The following is a 16,255-nucleotide window of genomic DNA, read 5'->3' on the forward strand; positions in this document are numbered from 1 at the left end:
CGGGTACACAGAGCGCTTAACGTCAGCGGACAGCAGAGCCAGTCCAAAAAACCAAAAATATTCTTTCTTAATTTTCTTCTTTAAGCACTACGGTGCATGGTTGCAGCATCAGTCCCGTGCGGCTCCGTCTCGGGACGGAATGAGCACTTAAAATCACTTCTTTCAGACACGTTTAAAGCGTCATAGAAAGCGGCCGTTCATATCCACGGCTGTGCATATATGACGGGTGGTGGTGGGCACTTCAACGTATGTACTGTCTCTCTGTAGTACTACAATAATTAAAATTCAGAATATTATTATGATGTCAAAACTGAGCTTAACAATTTTTCCCTTGAATCCATTTGTGCCCCTAGGCCCCTCAGTCCCTCAATTATTAACTATGCATTATGTAATATTAATTATCATAGAGGTAACGATAGTAATACTATGTTCTTAATCATATTCTCATCGCCTACATACGCATATCATTATCCCAGTGCCCTTTACATGTTGCATTCTAAAAAAAAACTATACCGCCAGGCTCTACTTGTCTAAACCCAACTCTATAATTTTATTTTTCATCGCGCACGTAAAAGTTGTTTTGTTTGATAACTTAGTAATTTTTGTAAAATGAAAAAATGTCACACAATGGCGCCATTTGCATAACATGAATTTATTATTTAAATGTGTATGTAGGTACAGTTGCCACACCTTTTAGATAAACTTATTATCAACTAGATATAAAGATAAGTACGTATTATCAAGGTAAGTTACTTCAAATATATTAAGTTATTTTATTTTTGACAGGCAAACAAACTGTTAATATTTTGGAAAATAATTAGGTTCTTGCATATTTAGTGGAAGGCAGTGGCAAACAAATTTTGATAATATCCGATATAGGTACTGGATTATTTGTTAGGTTAGGTTATCATTCATGATTGCATAAATTTTACCGAAATCGGTTATAAAAATTGCCACTGTTCCCGCCTGGCTTCCAGTGAACCGATAATTATTATATATTTTAAGACATTATCCCTAGGGATTTCAATACAACAATATAGATTATTTCTGGGGATGGGGTGCATCGACAACATCTATAGATTAAAGTGACGAAGGGTGGAGGTAGGCTGCACACTAAACTTTATCAGTTATACGTATTTTTTTTCATTGAACTAACTATTGACTACAATAATTTATAGATAGTGTTGGTTAGTTTTTAAAATTCATTTAAACCCAACGAAAATCAAGCCATAATGGATAATAATAGTTAAAAAATACTCATACATCTATAAAATATATATATTTATGATGACATTAAATAGATAACTTTAAATATGTTATAGGTAAAATAATATTTGATTAACTTGTATAGTTTGGTTTAGGCAGGCCTATTAATTTAAATAAATGAACCGACAATATGTGTAATATTATGTATACTTAATCCAACGAAAACAAATAAGTATGATTGAAAAAGTGTGAATCGCCCAAAGTATATACCAAAACTATTACAGTTTTGGATTTTTTTTTATATAGTTATAGGTTTTGACAGGGTTTAATTGATTTTTTTAAAATAATCAACTCCATCTGTAAATTGTAGTCTTAGTTCAATAAAAACAAATACGCATGACTGACAAAGTTTAATGTGGACTATTTATGTCGGATCTTAACAGCATACCTTCACCCTTCGTCACTGATAGATTGCACGCCAGTGAACTGTGCATCTAAATAAGTTTTTCACTTCTCCTGTAAAAAAACTTATAAATTTAACAATTTTATTAATGGTGTTTTAAAAAAACTTTCAATACCGATGTTGAGGATTATAAAACATTTATTTATCACAGTAGTAATGCAAAACTGCTATGACTTTGTGTGGAAGTATTGGAAGCTCTGTGTTCGTTTTAATGACATGCATACGAATTATATTAATATTAGTAGGTCAAAAATAGGCTCACACGTGAGTACAGGATATGAACAACAGGTACCTACCAGAACGAGAGACAAGCCTAGCATTATGAAATATCTCTCTTTTGTAATAGAAAATATTACGCTTGATAATAATTTATCATTATTCATTACAAACAGCTGCGCGACTTGGAATAGTTTAATACTATGCATAATATAAATCATATTATTATTAACGTATTGTAAGTTTTTCAATTTTAAAGAGGAGGTACCGACTGTCACATTTGGGTTTGCGGTGAATTTCATAAAAAATCGACATGATTTCGATTCGAGGGGTATGTTATTGATAATAGGTACTTCATATACGGTTGGATTTTGGTATTAATTTACACGCTAGATGAAGCACATTATTATATGATAATAATTATACATGGTATGGAAATGATTTTAAATTATAACACACTTTCTTGCCAAGAAAAAAACAAGCCTGTGGAAATTATATTTTGCAATCGGAGAACTTACTGATCCCTTCACAGCAGGGCTATTCTAAATTATTTTTTAAATTAATCATGCCCATGCTTTTTCCTACAAGGTGGTTGTGAGTAGGGAATCCAATCCTGATCCAAAATTCTGATCCCGGGATTTCGGAACTACAATTTGACAATCCCGGGACTGGTCCCGGGATTTGCATTTTTTTCCATTGTTTATATAAAAAAAAATATATTTACAAATAACATTGATAAAATCGGTCAAAAATAAATCTAGTTTAATTTATACTATTTAAGACATGTATTGTTAATATTGTATACGTTCAATCTTGGAAATACATAAGTTTAATGGAGTAAATAATATTGTAATACTAGCTGACCCGGCAAACGTTGTTCTGCCATAAAAATTATTTCTAGTGAATATTTTGGTTGTTAAATAAAAAATAACGAATGTATCGTAAGTGTGTGGGGATGGGATCTATGACAGAAAGAGGAATAGAGCGCTGTAGACGATGACCGCCGATAAAAACAAAAAAACATCAACCATTCATTTTCTCAATTCAAAATGAGTAATGATGTTCATAATGAATGAATTACCTGTGACAGGATCTCGTTGCTTAATGTTTATGCAATATCCGTCTTGTCCCTTCCAGAAAATTAGCGGATATTGGAGAGCGTCCTATGAACGGTGTGTGTCAGCGATGAACTCCAGATTATTGTTTCTTCTTCGAATCTTGATTTCTCGCGTCGATGTGCGGTCGCCAACCATGATTCCAGCAATGTCGTCAACAACAGTCGCATTGAATCGACGTACGTGCTCTCCAGCTGGTGTTTTATCAGGATTGATGACAATAGCGTGATTGCCACTTTGCAATTCGTGCATGTGTGCTTTGAAGAATTTCAATAATTCATTGTGCTCATTCAACAGGGCGTCCAGTTCGCCGACGATGCGCCTGGCATTGGGCGAATTGAGGCTATTGTAGCCGCAACGTGCATCCACATGATTGGTGTCCTCACCGCCATGCCCATGAAGTAGATTTGTAAAAATGTGTGTGGTTAGTTTGGCATTGGCAGCAATGAGCCTACTTTGTGGTATACTTGGCCTTTGATTTTGAACGTAGAATGGAATTGTTGACCATTTGCCGCAGTGTTGTGAACTATTTCTGTTGCTCCGGACGAAGTCATTTGGAAGCATGAATTGAATGTGCGAATGGACTTCAGGAACAGGTTTGAATCTGGAACCGTGCCGATGAGCAAGCCGTTCAATGGTTCTGGTGGTATCTCAATTTCTGCTAGTTGCACTTTTCCTGATGCGCAACACATCCCGGCTGACTCATGTTTGAATTTGAGCGCATGACAATGGGGACATTCTTTGTCCATAGCACCAATCAGCACTTTCGGATGAGCGGAATATTCAATATCTGGCTCGTACTCGAATGCGAGATGAAGGAACGAAGTGGATGTAAATGTTCGATGTACTTGTAGGCGTTGTCGGTCATTTGCTCTGCGTGTGTTAACTACGAACCGGCGCGCTTGGCTCCGTTCCAATTGTCGTTGTTGATTTCGTTCAGCTCGTGCCTCTTGTGATTGAGATGCATGCAATTGCAACATGCTTACACGCACGTTTTTGTTATCTTGTTGGATTTGTTCGTCTGTTCTTTCTGCTCTATTATTTCGCATGTCTGTTGCTTTATTCGTTCGACGGCCCAAATGGCCCCCCTTGCGTCTTGCTGGCATTGTGCACTGTAATACACGCACATAAAAATAGATAAATTAAAATAAATCGTACAAAATTTTGCACGCACTGCGTTGTAATATGCCGAATGAAATGTCAAAATGACGCGACGCTTCTCTTGAATTCTTCTCGGACGTAGCGCCATCTGTCATTCAACAACATAAATAATTTCGTTCTGTTTGAAATACGAACGACGGTTAAATTTGTTCATACAAAAATAATAAAATCGCGATTAAAAAATGAGAGGGTGGGGGTAGGAGAGTGAAAATTTGGGGTTACAGGTATTTTTTATGCCAAATAATAAAAAAAAATACAAAAAAAAAATTGTCAAAAAATAAAAAGAAAATTTTTCTGGATAGAGATACCCTAATCACCTAGCGATATGAAATATACTTGTTGACCTATTCTCATATCTAACAAATATACATTAAAAAATTCATAAAAATCGGTCGAGCCATTTCGGAGGAGTTCGACCACAAACATCGTGACACGAGATTTTTATATATATAGAGATAAATAATAATATGAATTTAATATGAGATTGCTGTTTCTGATAGTAAAGACTTAATGAATGGATTAGCGAGATTTAAAATAGTAAAGCAAATAATCATGGTGTACTTATGGCCTTTCAGCTTCATAAATCTAATTAGTCAGCCAAATATGAAACTGCCGTAAAACGTATGAGATCATGGTGGAATTACTTTGTTAATAGTGCAAAGCATTGTTTTTTTCCAATCTTTCTCATTTTTATTAATTTATGTGAAAAAATAAAATGAATCGGCAACCTACACATGGGTATAAATCAAACTTCATTCAAACTCAGCTTAATTCTAATGTACGAGTAGTTACTAGTTATTAAAAGTATTTTTCTGTTATATTTTCGTTTTTATTTTATTTTCCATAAAAATTGATAAAAAAATCAATCCCGAAAGTTTCGGGATTATGTTTATTGTTTATCAATCCCGGGATTCATAGGTATCGAAAATAGCTCGGGATCCCGGGATTGGAATCCCTAATTGTGAGTTATTTGAACAACCACAAACACCCAGGCTTTGAGAAAATCACATAAATTTATTGTATCCTCATCGAGATTGGAACCTGGAGCTCCCGCCCATTCTAAATAATTAACACGATACCACGTTTCCGTTATTTTTATTGGTCCAAAATAGCACGGATATCACTCGAAGCAATTCCACAAACAAAGCGGTTAACTATGATAATTTTTAGCACAGTTTATACGTCTTACTTGATTTTAAATGTATCCCATTAGAATCAAGAAAGACGTGCTAACTGTGTTACTCAACGATATTTGGCAGTTGGCAGCTCGCGGTTAACGCGGTTATGGGTGGTCGTGTTAAAAATATCACGCCTGACAGCTAATTTTCCCGGATAATTAAATGTCCGAAGCTTGAGGCTCTGCTTTGTTCATTCAACCATGATGATAACACTACCCACTGTAACGTAATGACTATTGGTCCAGTGTGTAAGGCATTTTATTCTCATCCGGGGATTCCGGGTTCGATTCCCAGCGAGGTCACAATACATCAGTGACGAAGGGTGGAGGACTGTTAAGATTCGACCTAAATAGTGCACAACAAACTTTGTCAGTCATACTTATTTGCTTACATTAAACTAATAATACAATTTTCATATGGTGCTGGTTAGTTTTTAAAAATCAATTATACCCTGCCTAAACCAAACCATAATAGTTTGGGTATGTTATGGGCGATCTGACAAAATTAGTACACTTTTTTTCAATAATACGTATTTTTTGTTTTCGTTGAATTAAGAATAGGTACATAATATTATTACAGATGCTGTTGGTTAGTTTTTTTTAAATTCATTAAGCCCTGCCTAAAGCAAAATTATGTATGGTTTAATGGCTTTATTATAGATATTATACATATTTTAGCTTGTATTAGGCAGGGTTTAGTTGAATTTTATAAAAAATAATAAACATTATCTACACATTTTAGTCTTAGTTCAATAAAAACAAATACGTTTTAACAAAGTTTAGTATGCAATATTTATGTCAGATCTTAGCTGCCTACCTTTTGTCACTGCGATATATTTATGTGTTTTTTTTTCAAAAGCTGGGTTTTTGTGTGTGTTTTATTTATATAGTGCTACACTACTGTTTCATTACATAACTGTCATTGAGCCCTATGGCATGTTGTAGTTTTATTTAGAATATAAACGCGATGTTCACGATTTTCAACAACTTTTAGGGATCGCTGGGAATTTCTCCCGGTGTCATTCCACCTCAGTTAACGGGTGTCTTTCTACAATATGATTAATATTTAATTAATATAGCGGACGCGGTTTATAAAGTATTACATAATATAGCTTAATTATTAGTTTGATCACTTTATTATGTTGAAATCACCCAGATATACTGGTGATCACCCGTCAGGTGGTATGACAGATTGCTTATATCTTGTATCATAAGACATACATATGATATATGATTAACTAGGTACCTAAATAGGTTGCAGCATTGCTAAAGCCTTCATTTTTTTAATTAATCAAAATAAATATATACGTGACGTTCCGCATTGGTTTGATCGCGTTCAGATACATATCATTAAAAATGCCTTGACGACACTTACTACTGTTAACTAACCAAAACGAGTACGAAAATATGAATTTCATACAATATTATGTAAGTGGGAGCCAGTACCCAGCTGCTTTTTAAAAACAACAATCTCTTTCGGTTTCAAAAAAAGGAAACCGTTAAATTAAGAATAATTAAAAAATTAATGAATTGTTGTTGACAAGTTCATTGTCTGTCACCAATTGGATCAGGTTATTAAGCTCAAATTATCGACAAATGATCGCCCCCGATCATAAAGCCGGCTCTCACAACAACTCGTCTCGAGTGCGAACAAACCTTCCAAGAACTGAGATCCAGTGTTGCTTGTGAAGACCGCGCACATCTATCTAGCGACAGTCGCGCGTAGAGTATCCTCCAGATAACCTTGCCATTGTACACAGTGATAAGGATTTGTGTGTATACGCAATCGTATAATTGTATTAGTAAAATCCAGGCACTTGATTGGTTTACTCACGTTTTAATTGTTTTTAAATCGATTCCAAATGGCAAAGTTAGGCGGCGGCCACTCTAGTCTTTAAAACGTATAGATATTTGAATGCGGTGATCGGCGAACCGATATAGGAATGACAAATTCGTAGGTATTTATATGTGACTTTGACTCTTCGATTCGGCGCCCGAGAAGGATGCAACTTGTCGATTGCCACAGCCAGATGTTTTTTTCAAACGAAACAATCGCATTCGACCAATCTGCGGAGCTCCATTTGGCAACGTGTGTTTTGTTGTTCGTGTTGAATAACGATGGCGTCACATCGACGTATTCGACACGTGTTATGCGAGTCGAGTTTTGGAGTGAGAGCCGGCTTAAAGTCACTTTTGAGTCGTTTTCTGGAGTCGTAAGAAAATTGGAACAATTCCTATTTTTACGGACGTATGTGTCGAAGATTACCGAGAACGTACGAAAATATACGAATTAACCCAGAGCTTCCAAGTGTGACCGCACGAGCGTATCATGCCTTGCTATTGACAGAACAACACAGATTGACAGACAGCCTGACATTATTTATTATTTTAACAGATAATACTAATGCAAAACAAAATTATCATCTTAGTAAATAAATACAACCAGCGACTTGTTCCTTGTCTGAATTTAATTAATTTGTTACTTTACTTATAACTGAGCGTATATTGTGGTGAATTGGAACAATTCCTATTTTTAGACACGATTGTGTCGAAGATTACCGAGAACGTACGAAAACATACGAATTAACATAGAGCTTCCAAGTGTCACCGCACGAGCGTTGCAAGGCTGCCTGACATTATTCATTATTTAAACAGACAATACTAATACAAAACAAAATTATTATCTTAGTATTTTGTTTTTCGACCATGTCCGATCTTAATAGGTTCATATGGACCTCCACAGAGTAGAGGTTTGTATTAACAAATTTGGTTTTTACGAGAAATGAATGTCAGCCACTTGCTCAACCTAATAGGTCCACACCCTGACTCACACACAAATTGAAAAACAATATGTGTACATGCCAGACCCAGGATTCGAACCTGGGACCTACGGCATGATAGTCCAACGCTTAAGCCGCGTGGCCACCGTGGGCGTTGAATATCGTTGATATTGTCTATCTTAGTATAGTATCCTAATAAATACATGCAATCATCAACTCGTTACCTGTGTAATTTAATTTGTTGCTTTACTTATAACTGAGCGTATATTGTGAATCAATAAAATCAAGCGTCAACACGATTAAGTTGGAAGCTGAATCGTTTCGCATATATGCTATTTAAAGTCGACGATTGCTCACGACGATCGTTGAATCTGGTTGGGTCTGCAAGTCTGCTGGTGTAATAGCCCTTTAGGCGTGTGACGTTCATGTTCATGTTCTGATTAAAACTACCAGAGCCTGTCCTATACTCAGTCATTCAACATATTCTACGCGAATGCGTCATGATTGACTCATTGACATAATTGCTAAAAAGTTACGTTTCAAGAGACAGGGAGAAGACATATTAGAAATACACGTAAACGATTCAACATATTATACAAAATTTGAGAAATAAACTGAGACAAAAATAAAGGATTCGATTATTTTAATCGGGTCGTGAAAGAAACAAATAATAGGATACTCTCATGCTAGTTTGATATATGCTTATGGTATAGTAATAGCATATCGAATATAATATTGAAAGTATTATACCTAAGAAAGGATTTGTTATCAATAAAATTATCATTTTTGGAATGAGAGAACGCATCGTAATCTCGAGCCCCTTTAAATAAGTTAAAAATCAAATTCATAACCTACATAATTATCTTATAAATGTGCTTTATCAAATGTATAAATAAATAAGTACCTACACAAATAAATGTGTTTAGTCAGATCCGACTGTAAATGAAGTTAAGTCCGGAAATTTGTACGTATGCAGTTCGCCGTATCACATTTCACTGTGAAATGTTGTATTGGAAATATATGGTTGTATATTAAAGACCGTCCAACCTTTCTGGGTCAATTAGTACTGAGATAAATAAAATTCATGTCTAAATAAAACACGGTTTTTATCGGTTTACAGGAAGTCAGCGACAAAAAACAATTGAAAATAGCCGACATACTGGATTATTTTTTTGCGTTAGGTTAGGTTTTCATTCTTAAATTCATGGATTTTGCCAAAATCGGACACGAAAATTGGCGCGATTTCCGCCTGGCTTCCTGTAAACCGACTGAAACCTAAAACACTTACAAAATACGTAATAAAAACAACCGAAATACAAGGGAAAGACAGTAGAAAATAGGTATAGGTATAATTTAATTAGAAATGTAGAACAACGAGTATTTTTTTCATCTCGGTGCTATAGAGATGACCGTATAGTATCCGGTCATTTCTTTCCGATAAGAAAGCTCACGGCGAACTGTGCTACGGTGAAATGTCATACGTACAATTTACATGTAACCAAATGAAGTACTTACATAGCTTATCAATTACCTAACCAGTGACGTCCCAAGACAAAATGTCGCCCCATTTTTATACCGTATTTTTATCATCATTTCATGACACCAATATCTAAGAAATTGTGTTGTATGGATACATTACTAACAAAACCTATACCACCAGATGTAATTTAAATGCCATCTCTGCTTCAATAGACAAATATTGCGATTCCACGGATTCAGATAGGTAAATTTTAAAATACATGTAACAACTTCCAAAACTCGCGAGTGACCGGCAAAAATATTTGGATACATTTTAAATTAGGTAAGTATGTACCTACCTATAATTCAAATGTAATTCGCAAATCTGCGCATGTCATTGTTGATCACCAAGGACGCGACGTCCAAGGACAACGTAAGTAAACTAGATATCGCGAACCCGACAAAAAAATACAGTCCTGTTAAACCTGTTATAGTTATTAAGGCCATGCATTAGTTGAGGCACGGTCTAAAAAGATCGTTGCTAGGCGATGCGCGGACTGCGGGTCACGGGTGCAAATGACACCTGTCAAACGAAATATTATTTTTCATATAAATCCAACATACGTTCATTTTATGTTCTGTTTATTGTTCTATTAGTAACAATAATAATATATTCATTGACATGTTTTCTTTTTAAAGTAAATGGGTAACGTTTTTAGTCATCTTTACACGATTTTAGAATTAATTGACCCGTCGCCATCACGCAGCAAAGTGACGTGCTTCTGGCTCGAGATTCTCTCAGTGAATGGCAGCGAGTCCAAAATTTCGTCGCGCCTACAATTGGAAATTATTTGGCGTTTCACTGATGCGTCACCTTAATACACTTTGTTTCCAATCAGTGAGCTGATTTTTTAATGGAAAGATATTTCCGTTAGTACTAAGTTTAGGTAGCTATTTCTATATCGTCACTGTTCTGGCAGAAGACACTAATTCGAAAAAATGGCATATTGAGTTAGTACCAAAATGTTCCTTATTTCAAACTTTACCGTCTGGAAACCTTCTTAATAAATAAACAGTCTTTATTTTAAAGTCATCCTTTTTACGATTACTTAATAAACTCACACGATAGACCGTTATTTCAAACTTTTTAACAACTTCAAAGTCAAATTACTCAAAACTAGTATTCTCCAGTTAGTGTGTTCTGCCAGAACAGAGACGATATATACTTAATGATTCTCATCGATTTGCCGCCCTTCGAGTAACTGCCGCCCCCAAGCGACAATCAATCTGCCTAGCCCCACGGGACGCCACTGTACCTACCCCTCGAATCGAAATCATGACAAGCTTTCTGCAATTCACCGTAAAGTACCACAAAGTCCTAGTGTAACAGTATAATATTTTAATATCTACACAATATCACGGTCGATATTATATAGAGAATAAACAATGTATTCACTTATTGATTTATGTCCAAGAACACGTGGAATTCTTAAATCAAAGACATCAAAAACACGCCTCCATTCGGCGTTTATACAAGATGACAAATGAAATGCCATGTCACTATTATTACATACTATACAACCTCGCGTGATACAATACTAATCATGTACATTCATACAAGGCTTTCCGGTTGAGCGCTTCTGGATTAACTATGCATTAACATTAATCATATTTGGCATGTTGCTCGGTCGCGGGCCGTGCCTTTATATGCAATGGTCTTGCTCAATATCAGATACGGAATGCCATTTTAGAAAATACTGCATCAGAGATGTTTAAAGGGAATTTGATTTAGCATGCTTTAAAAGTGACATGTTCTATTACAAATCCCACGCTTTAAAAGGATAACATACAAACTAGTAAATTGTATTTAAGTTTTGAATAAGTACTATGGCTTTATGACACTATAGTCTTCCACAACCAAAAATAATTACGATTTACCTATACTTATCGAACCATCTAAGCGACTCCTCAAATCTATGTAATCCAATTGGATAATGAAAAGTGGTGGGTTTAGGGATATGGAGGCCCGAGGCAATAACTAATTTGACGACCCTCCATGATTAAAAAAAACTTAAATTCCAACTAACAACGTACCCACCTAGTAAAGATATCAATGCATGGCCCCTGTAAAGGGTGGCTGACAGGGCTCTTGCCTGGGGGCCCGGCGTGGTGATTCGGCCAGGTGAGTTAATCACAATAATTGTGCTCTACTAGTAACGAAAAGATGTAGGTAACTGAAAATAATCATTATTAAAGATTACAGTAATGGTATCACGTGGTAGGTAATATTAGTGTTTTATTGTTTTGTATATAAGTACGTATTTGCTGAATATGTGACAATGGAAAGTAAGCCATTCGCTCAACCTTTTGGTTCTGAATCTAAAACCCGCATAAATTTAATCCAGTGCTAATTTTAGTCGATTATCCACGGACTTACAAAGTAGGCGTTTTGTCCAATATTATTTTAGCTCGTGAACTTATAGATTGTGGCCGATACGTCATAGGGTTGTATTCAATGTGAATGGAAAAGCTATGAGTGTAGTCATATCGATGTACATAATATACTTCTTCCTTTGAAAGAGTGAAGGGATTTATAGTTTCTCAGGAGGCCGCTATGGAGTGTCAGTCATAGTACAAGGCCTGAACAAAAACGATGCATGAGTGCGAGTGAGAAAGTATTCGGCACTCTTATAATCTCTGCGACACGCGCTAGAGTAAGATAAAAGGTCTACCTATTTTTTAGTTAGTTTCCAAAACTATCGCCGGCAAATCGTGCTGAATCGCTTCACGCAGCGACGTAAATCTGCGAGTTTAAGTTGCTAAATTTGCTATTTTTTGTGTTAAACATAAAGTCAGTGGTAAATATGTTTAGTTAATTAAATAGGAAAGGTGGTTCTGCGTGTTGAATTAAAATATGGTAGCCGTACTGATAAGCAAGAAGATGGTATTACGTTTCATAGGTAAGTTGATACATGTTCGTGACAATTTATTTGTATATTATTATTTATTTTAATATCAGTGACCTAGTGTTTCTTTAAAATAACCTAAATTATGGATATCTTTACCTAATTGGTCACATTTTGACCGCTTAAAAATACTATATAACGTAAAAAAAATAGAAAATTATATTTTAATTCTGAGCGTCTAGTGCGAGCACTTTGGGTGAGCACCAGCGAAATGGTCTATGGTCTCGAACATTTGTAGGCGAATGCGTTCGCTCGCCCACAAACCAAACGCACGGCACGTAGCTTCATTTAGCAATGCAACGGATGGCGTCTAGATGTATCTATAGTCTATGGTCATAGTATAAATATCGCACTTATATGCAGATACAAAGGCTGGCACTTTGCAACATTCGATTGTCACAGCAAATATTTTTTTACTGCATGTTTCAGCCCAAAATCAACACAATTTAAATGTTTAAAATAATTTCATGACTGTTGAGTTTAAATATTTTCGCACGGTTTCAATAGCAACTTTGTCACTGTACAGGTATAACATAATACACCTTATTACAATATAACTAGACTGGCCTGTTTTAGAAAATTGCTCCATCATTATCTTTTAATTACACACATGCTCGACGTAGACGATATATTTTGTAACATATGCAATGAAATTTATTGCCAAGAGGTTTTATAATAATTAATATAGGTAAGTGCCTACCCTACATATCAGTGGTGTGCAATGACATGCTTGTTGGGTTGTTGTTGAAAAAAATATACATATACTATTGGCGTGCTTTGACTTTAGCTTGTAGGGATGCTGTTGAAAAACTTGCATATACTTAGGTACCTACTATTTGCAATATATTATCTACTTACGGTTTATAACTAAGTGAATCTTGGTGGATGTCCGATGAAGGAGTGTGGTTTTTGGTTTTGCAATCCGCGAAAATTAAGGAATAGTAATAATAAAGAATCTTTAGAAATACCTACTCAGAGTTAAGTAAAATTTACATACAATTGCTATATAAATACCAGAATATTATTATTACATAGTACCTACTATATATCGTAGTATACGGAGTTTCTACATTCTACAGCATCTATGGACCACACGCCAATACATATATCTACCTACTATTTATTACATATTATCTACTAAGGGTTTTGCAACGAATTGATTTTGAGATATTCTACGCACACATTTTAATTTGAAGTAATATTCATGTTCATAATTATAAATAACAGCGGTGATTTTCTTTGACGCAATCAATTCGTCAGATGATTTAAAAGGGGCCTTGAAACTATTTAGAGCCATCATACAGTAATTAATAAATTATACCATTTTTTTTTAAATAGCGTATTTCTCACAAATTGAATAGTTATAAATAATTATTACACAAAGCATTATAAAACCCCTGCAACCAATATCAAAGGGACCCATAGCATAACCGCTCGAAACAGGTACGTACTTTGTAGCTACACAACAAATAAATCACTAATAATTATGTTTAGTTTTGGATGTGATTAATGATTTTTATTTATTTTTCATCGTGGCGAGGGAGAATTAGTAAGTGCATACGGTTTACAATGTCCCTCAATTCACCATTGTTAAATAACATAAGCAATAACAATCAAACAAGGAATTTTCTTTAAAAAATATTTTATTACTGAATGTATATAAAAATTATGGCGATGCTCCGTATCTACAGCATATGTGGATCGTACGCCACTGCCACATAACTATATTATACATAATTTACTTAGATATATATATATATATTATTAGGAAAGAACCTATTTTCCTGTTTTCATGATTTATGCAGTGAAATATTGTTAGTTGTTAGCAGAGCCGGAAATAGAACCAAAACCGAACAACCAAACCACGAGAAGCCCATAACTATTTTGAAATAGGAACGAACCACCGGAACTAGTCAGGAAAACTCAGAAGCCTTTTAAAATGTTGGCAAATTTAAATTGTTTCTACCGTAATATAAACCCACAACTGCGCTGTTTGGCTACAATATTTACGTATATACTTTTTTTATTCCAGGAGCTGGTCGACCTCGTAAAGTCCTCGACAATCCACGGTGTGGACATCCACGAAGCGCACAGCGTCCTCAACCGAACGCGCATCACAGCCACAGTGGAGAGCGTCCGATCGGCAATCGGCTCCGATGCCATCCTGATGCTGTCGCTGCCCGCGCACTCCGAACTCCTCGCCAAATACTACGATTTGAAGAGTCTCGTGAAGCCAGTGTCACTCTTCGGGTTGGAAACTCATTTTCTTGGTGATTTAGAAAAGGAGACTTTCCACCCCAGTCGATTGAGCGGCGTTTGGGATATGATGAACACGGTAAATATGATAACGTATTACAATACAATTAGGGGTTGTGGGTCTAATTTAATGTCATGTAGATATTAGGTATAAGCCGGGGGTGAACAGGGGAGTGTGTGACGAAGTTTTGTATGTGAGAGGGAGGGGGGACGGAATTGGTTAAAAAATGTTCACCGAAAATTGTTTGACATCACATAAATAAAAAAGTATATGTTTGCAAATTAAATATAAAATACATTACATAAAACAATGAATTTTATATATAAAAATAATCGAATAAGTATCAAATTATAGAACATACATAATTTTGAAAACACTTCTGAGAAAATGTGTTAAAACCAATAGAAAAAATCTTTTTTTGAACAAAACTAAGACACCCAGCAGGATCGAACCTGCACCTCTCGGGTTTCGCGCCCATGCACATAGACGGCTATATTCAAGTTACAACAAAAAATCTTGGAGTGATCCGTGACGTCGGTTAGTAATAAAAGTAATACCTACTTTGATTTAAAATACAAAAGCCAATCGCCAATATTAACTAAATTTGAAAAACGCTTCAGAGAGTAAGTTAAAATCTGTCGCAATTAAGTGGTCTGTGTGCATGGGCGCGAAACCCGAGAGATACAGGTTCGATCCTTTTGGGTGTCTTACATTTTTCAAAAAAAGATTTTTTCTATTGATTATAATATTTTTTCTCGTAGTTTTTCTAATAGTGTTTTCAAAATTATGTATGTTCAATAATTAGAATGTTACATTCTTAAATCTTGTGAATTATTCGTTGAATAAAAAAATAGTTTATCAAGTTATAATTTAATATTTGTCAAATATTCTTATTTGAACAGGATTCAGTGGTTGATTTAGCGGTGGGTCTCGGTGTACCTTCATCAAAGATAGTCATCACCACTCCCGCCAACGCCTTCAAATTCCAACTGACAAACTCCACTCTTAGCACACCGGGAAGTCCCACTAAAGATGCTAAGCCAACTCTTCTCAACCAGAAGGCTCTCTGCAAAGAATTGAACAATGGAGACAAGTGGACCTTGGAAAGAGATCAGGATTTGTCAGCACCTTATGCATTCAAGTAAGTTGAGCACATTATCATTATTTATTATACCTATCTAGATAATATAGTTAATAACAAATTGATCTGTCTATAGCATTTAATTCAATATGAGACAGGCATGTCCAACTTTCAAGTAGCCTGTGATAAAATATCCAGTATCAAAAATGGGAGTGATTCAAATTCAAATTTATTTATTTTACATATAATGAACATGACAAATTATGAATTCAAAACGTTCACAACATGACATAAATTAATTTTTAACAATTTTTCAAATAAAGGACAGGATAATGTGAATAAATAATACAATAATAAAATAAGAAAATTGAAAGT

General features: G+C 35.2%; 1 protein-coding gene across 1 annotated transcript in view; it reads left to right on the plus strand.

The window, feature by feature from the left end:
• LOC147070316 (uncharacterized) overlaps positions 1 to 16,255 on the plus strand; it is a 107,546-nt gene that overhangs the window by 75,033 nt on the left and 16,258 nt on the right. Inside the window, exons 2-3 of the mRNA XM_085949813.1 lie at positions 14,575 to 14,877; positions 15,702 to 15,940. Coding sequence (XP_085805939.1) covers positions 14,575 to 14,877; positions 15,702 to 15,940 — 542 coding nt within the window. The remainder of the gene's footprint in view (positions 1 to 14,574; positions 14,878 to 15,701; positions 15,941 to 16,255) is intronic.

Source organism: Rhyacophila brunnea, unplaced genomic scaffold (genome assembly GCF_057557595.1).
Source record: "Rhyacophila brunnea isolate RB1 unplaced genomic scaffold, BYU_Rbru_1.0 scaffold_22, whole genome shotgun sequence".
Taxonomy (NCBI): domain Eukaryota; kingdom Metazoa; phylum Arthropoda; class Insecta; order Trichoptera; family Rhyacophilidae; genus Rhyacophila; species Rhyacophila brunnea.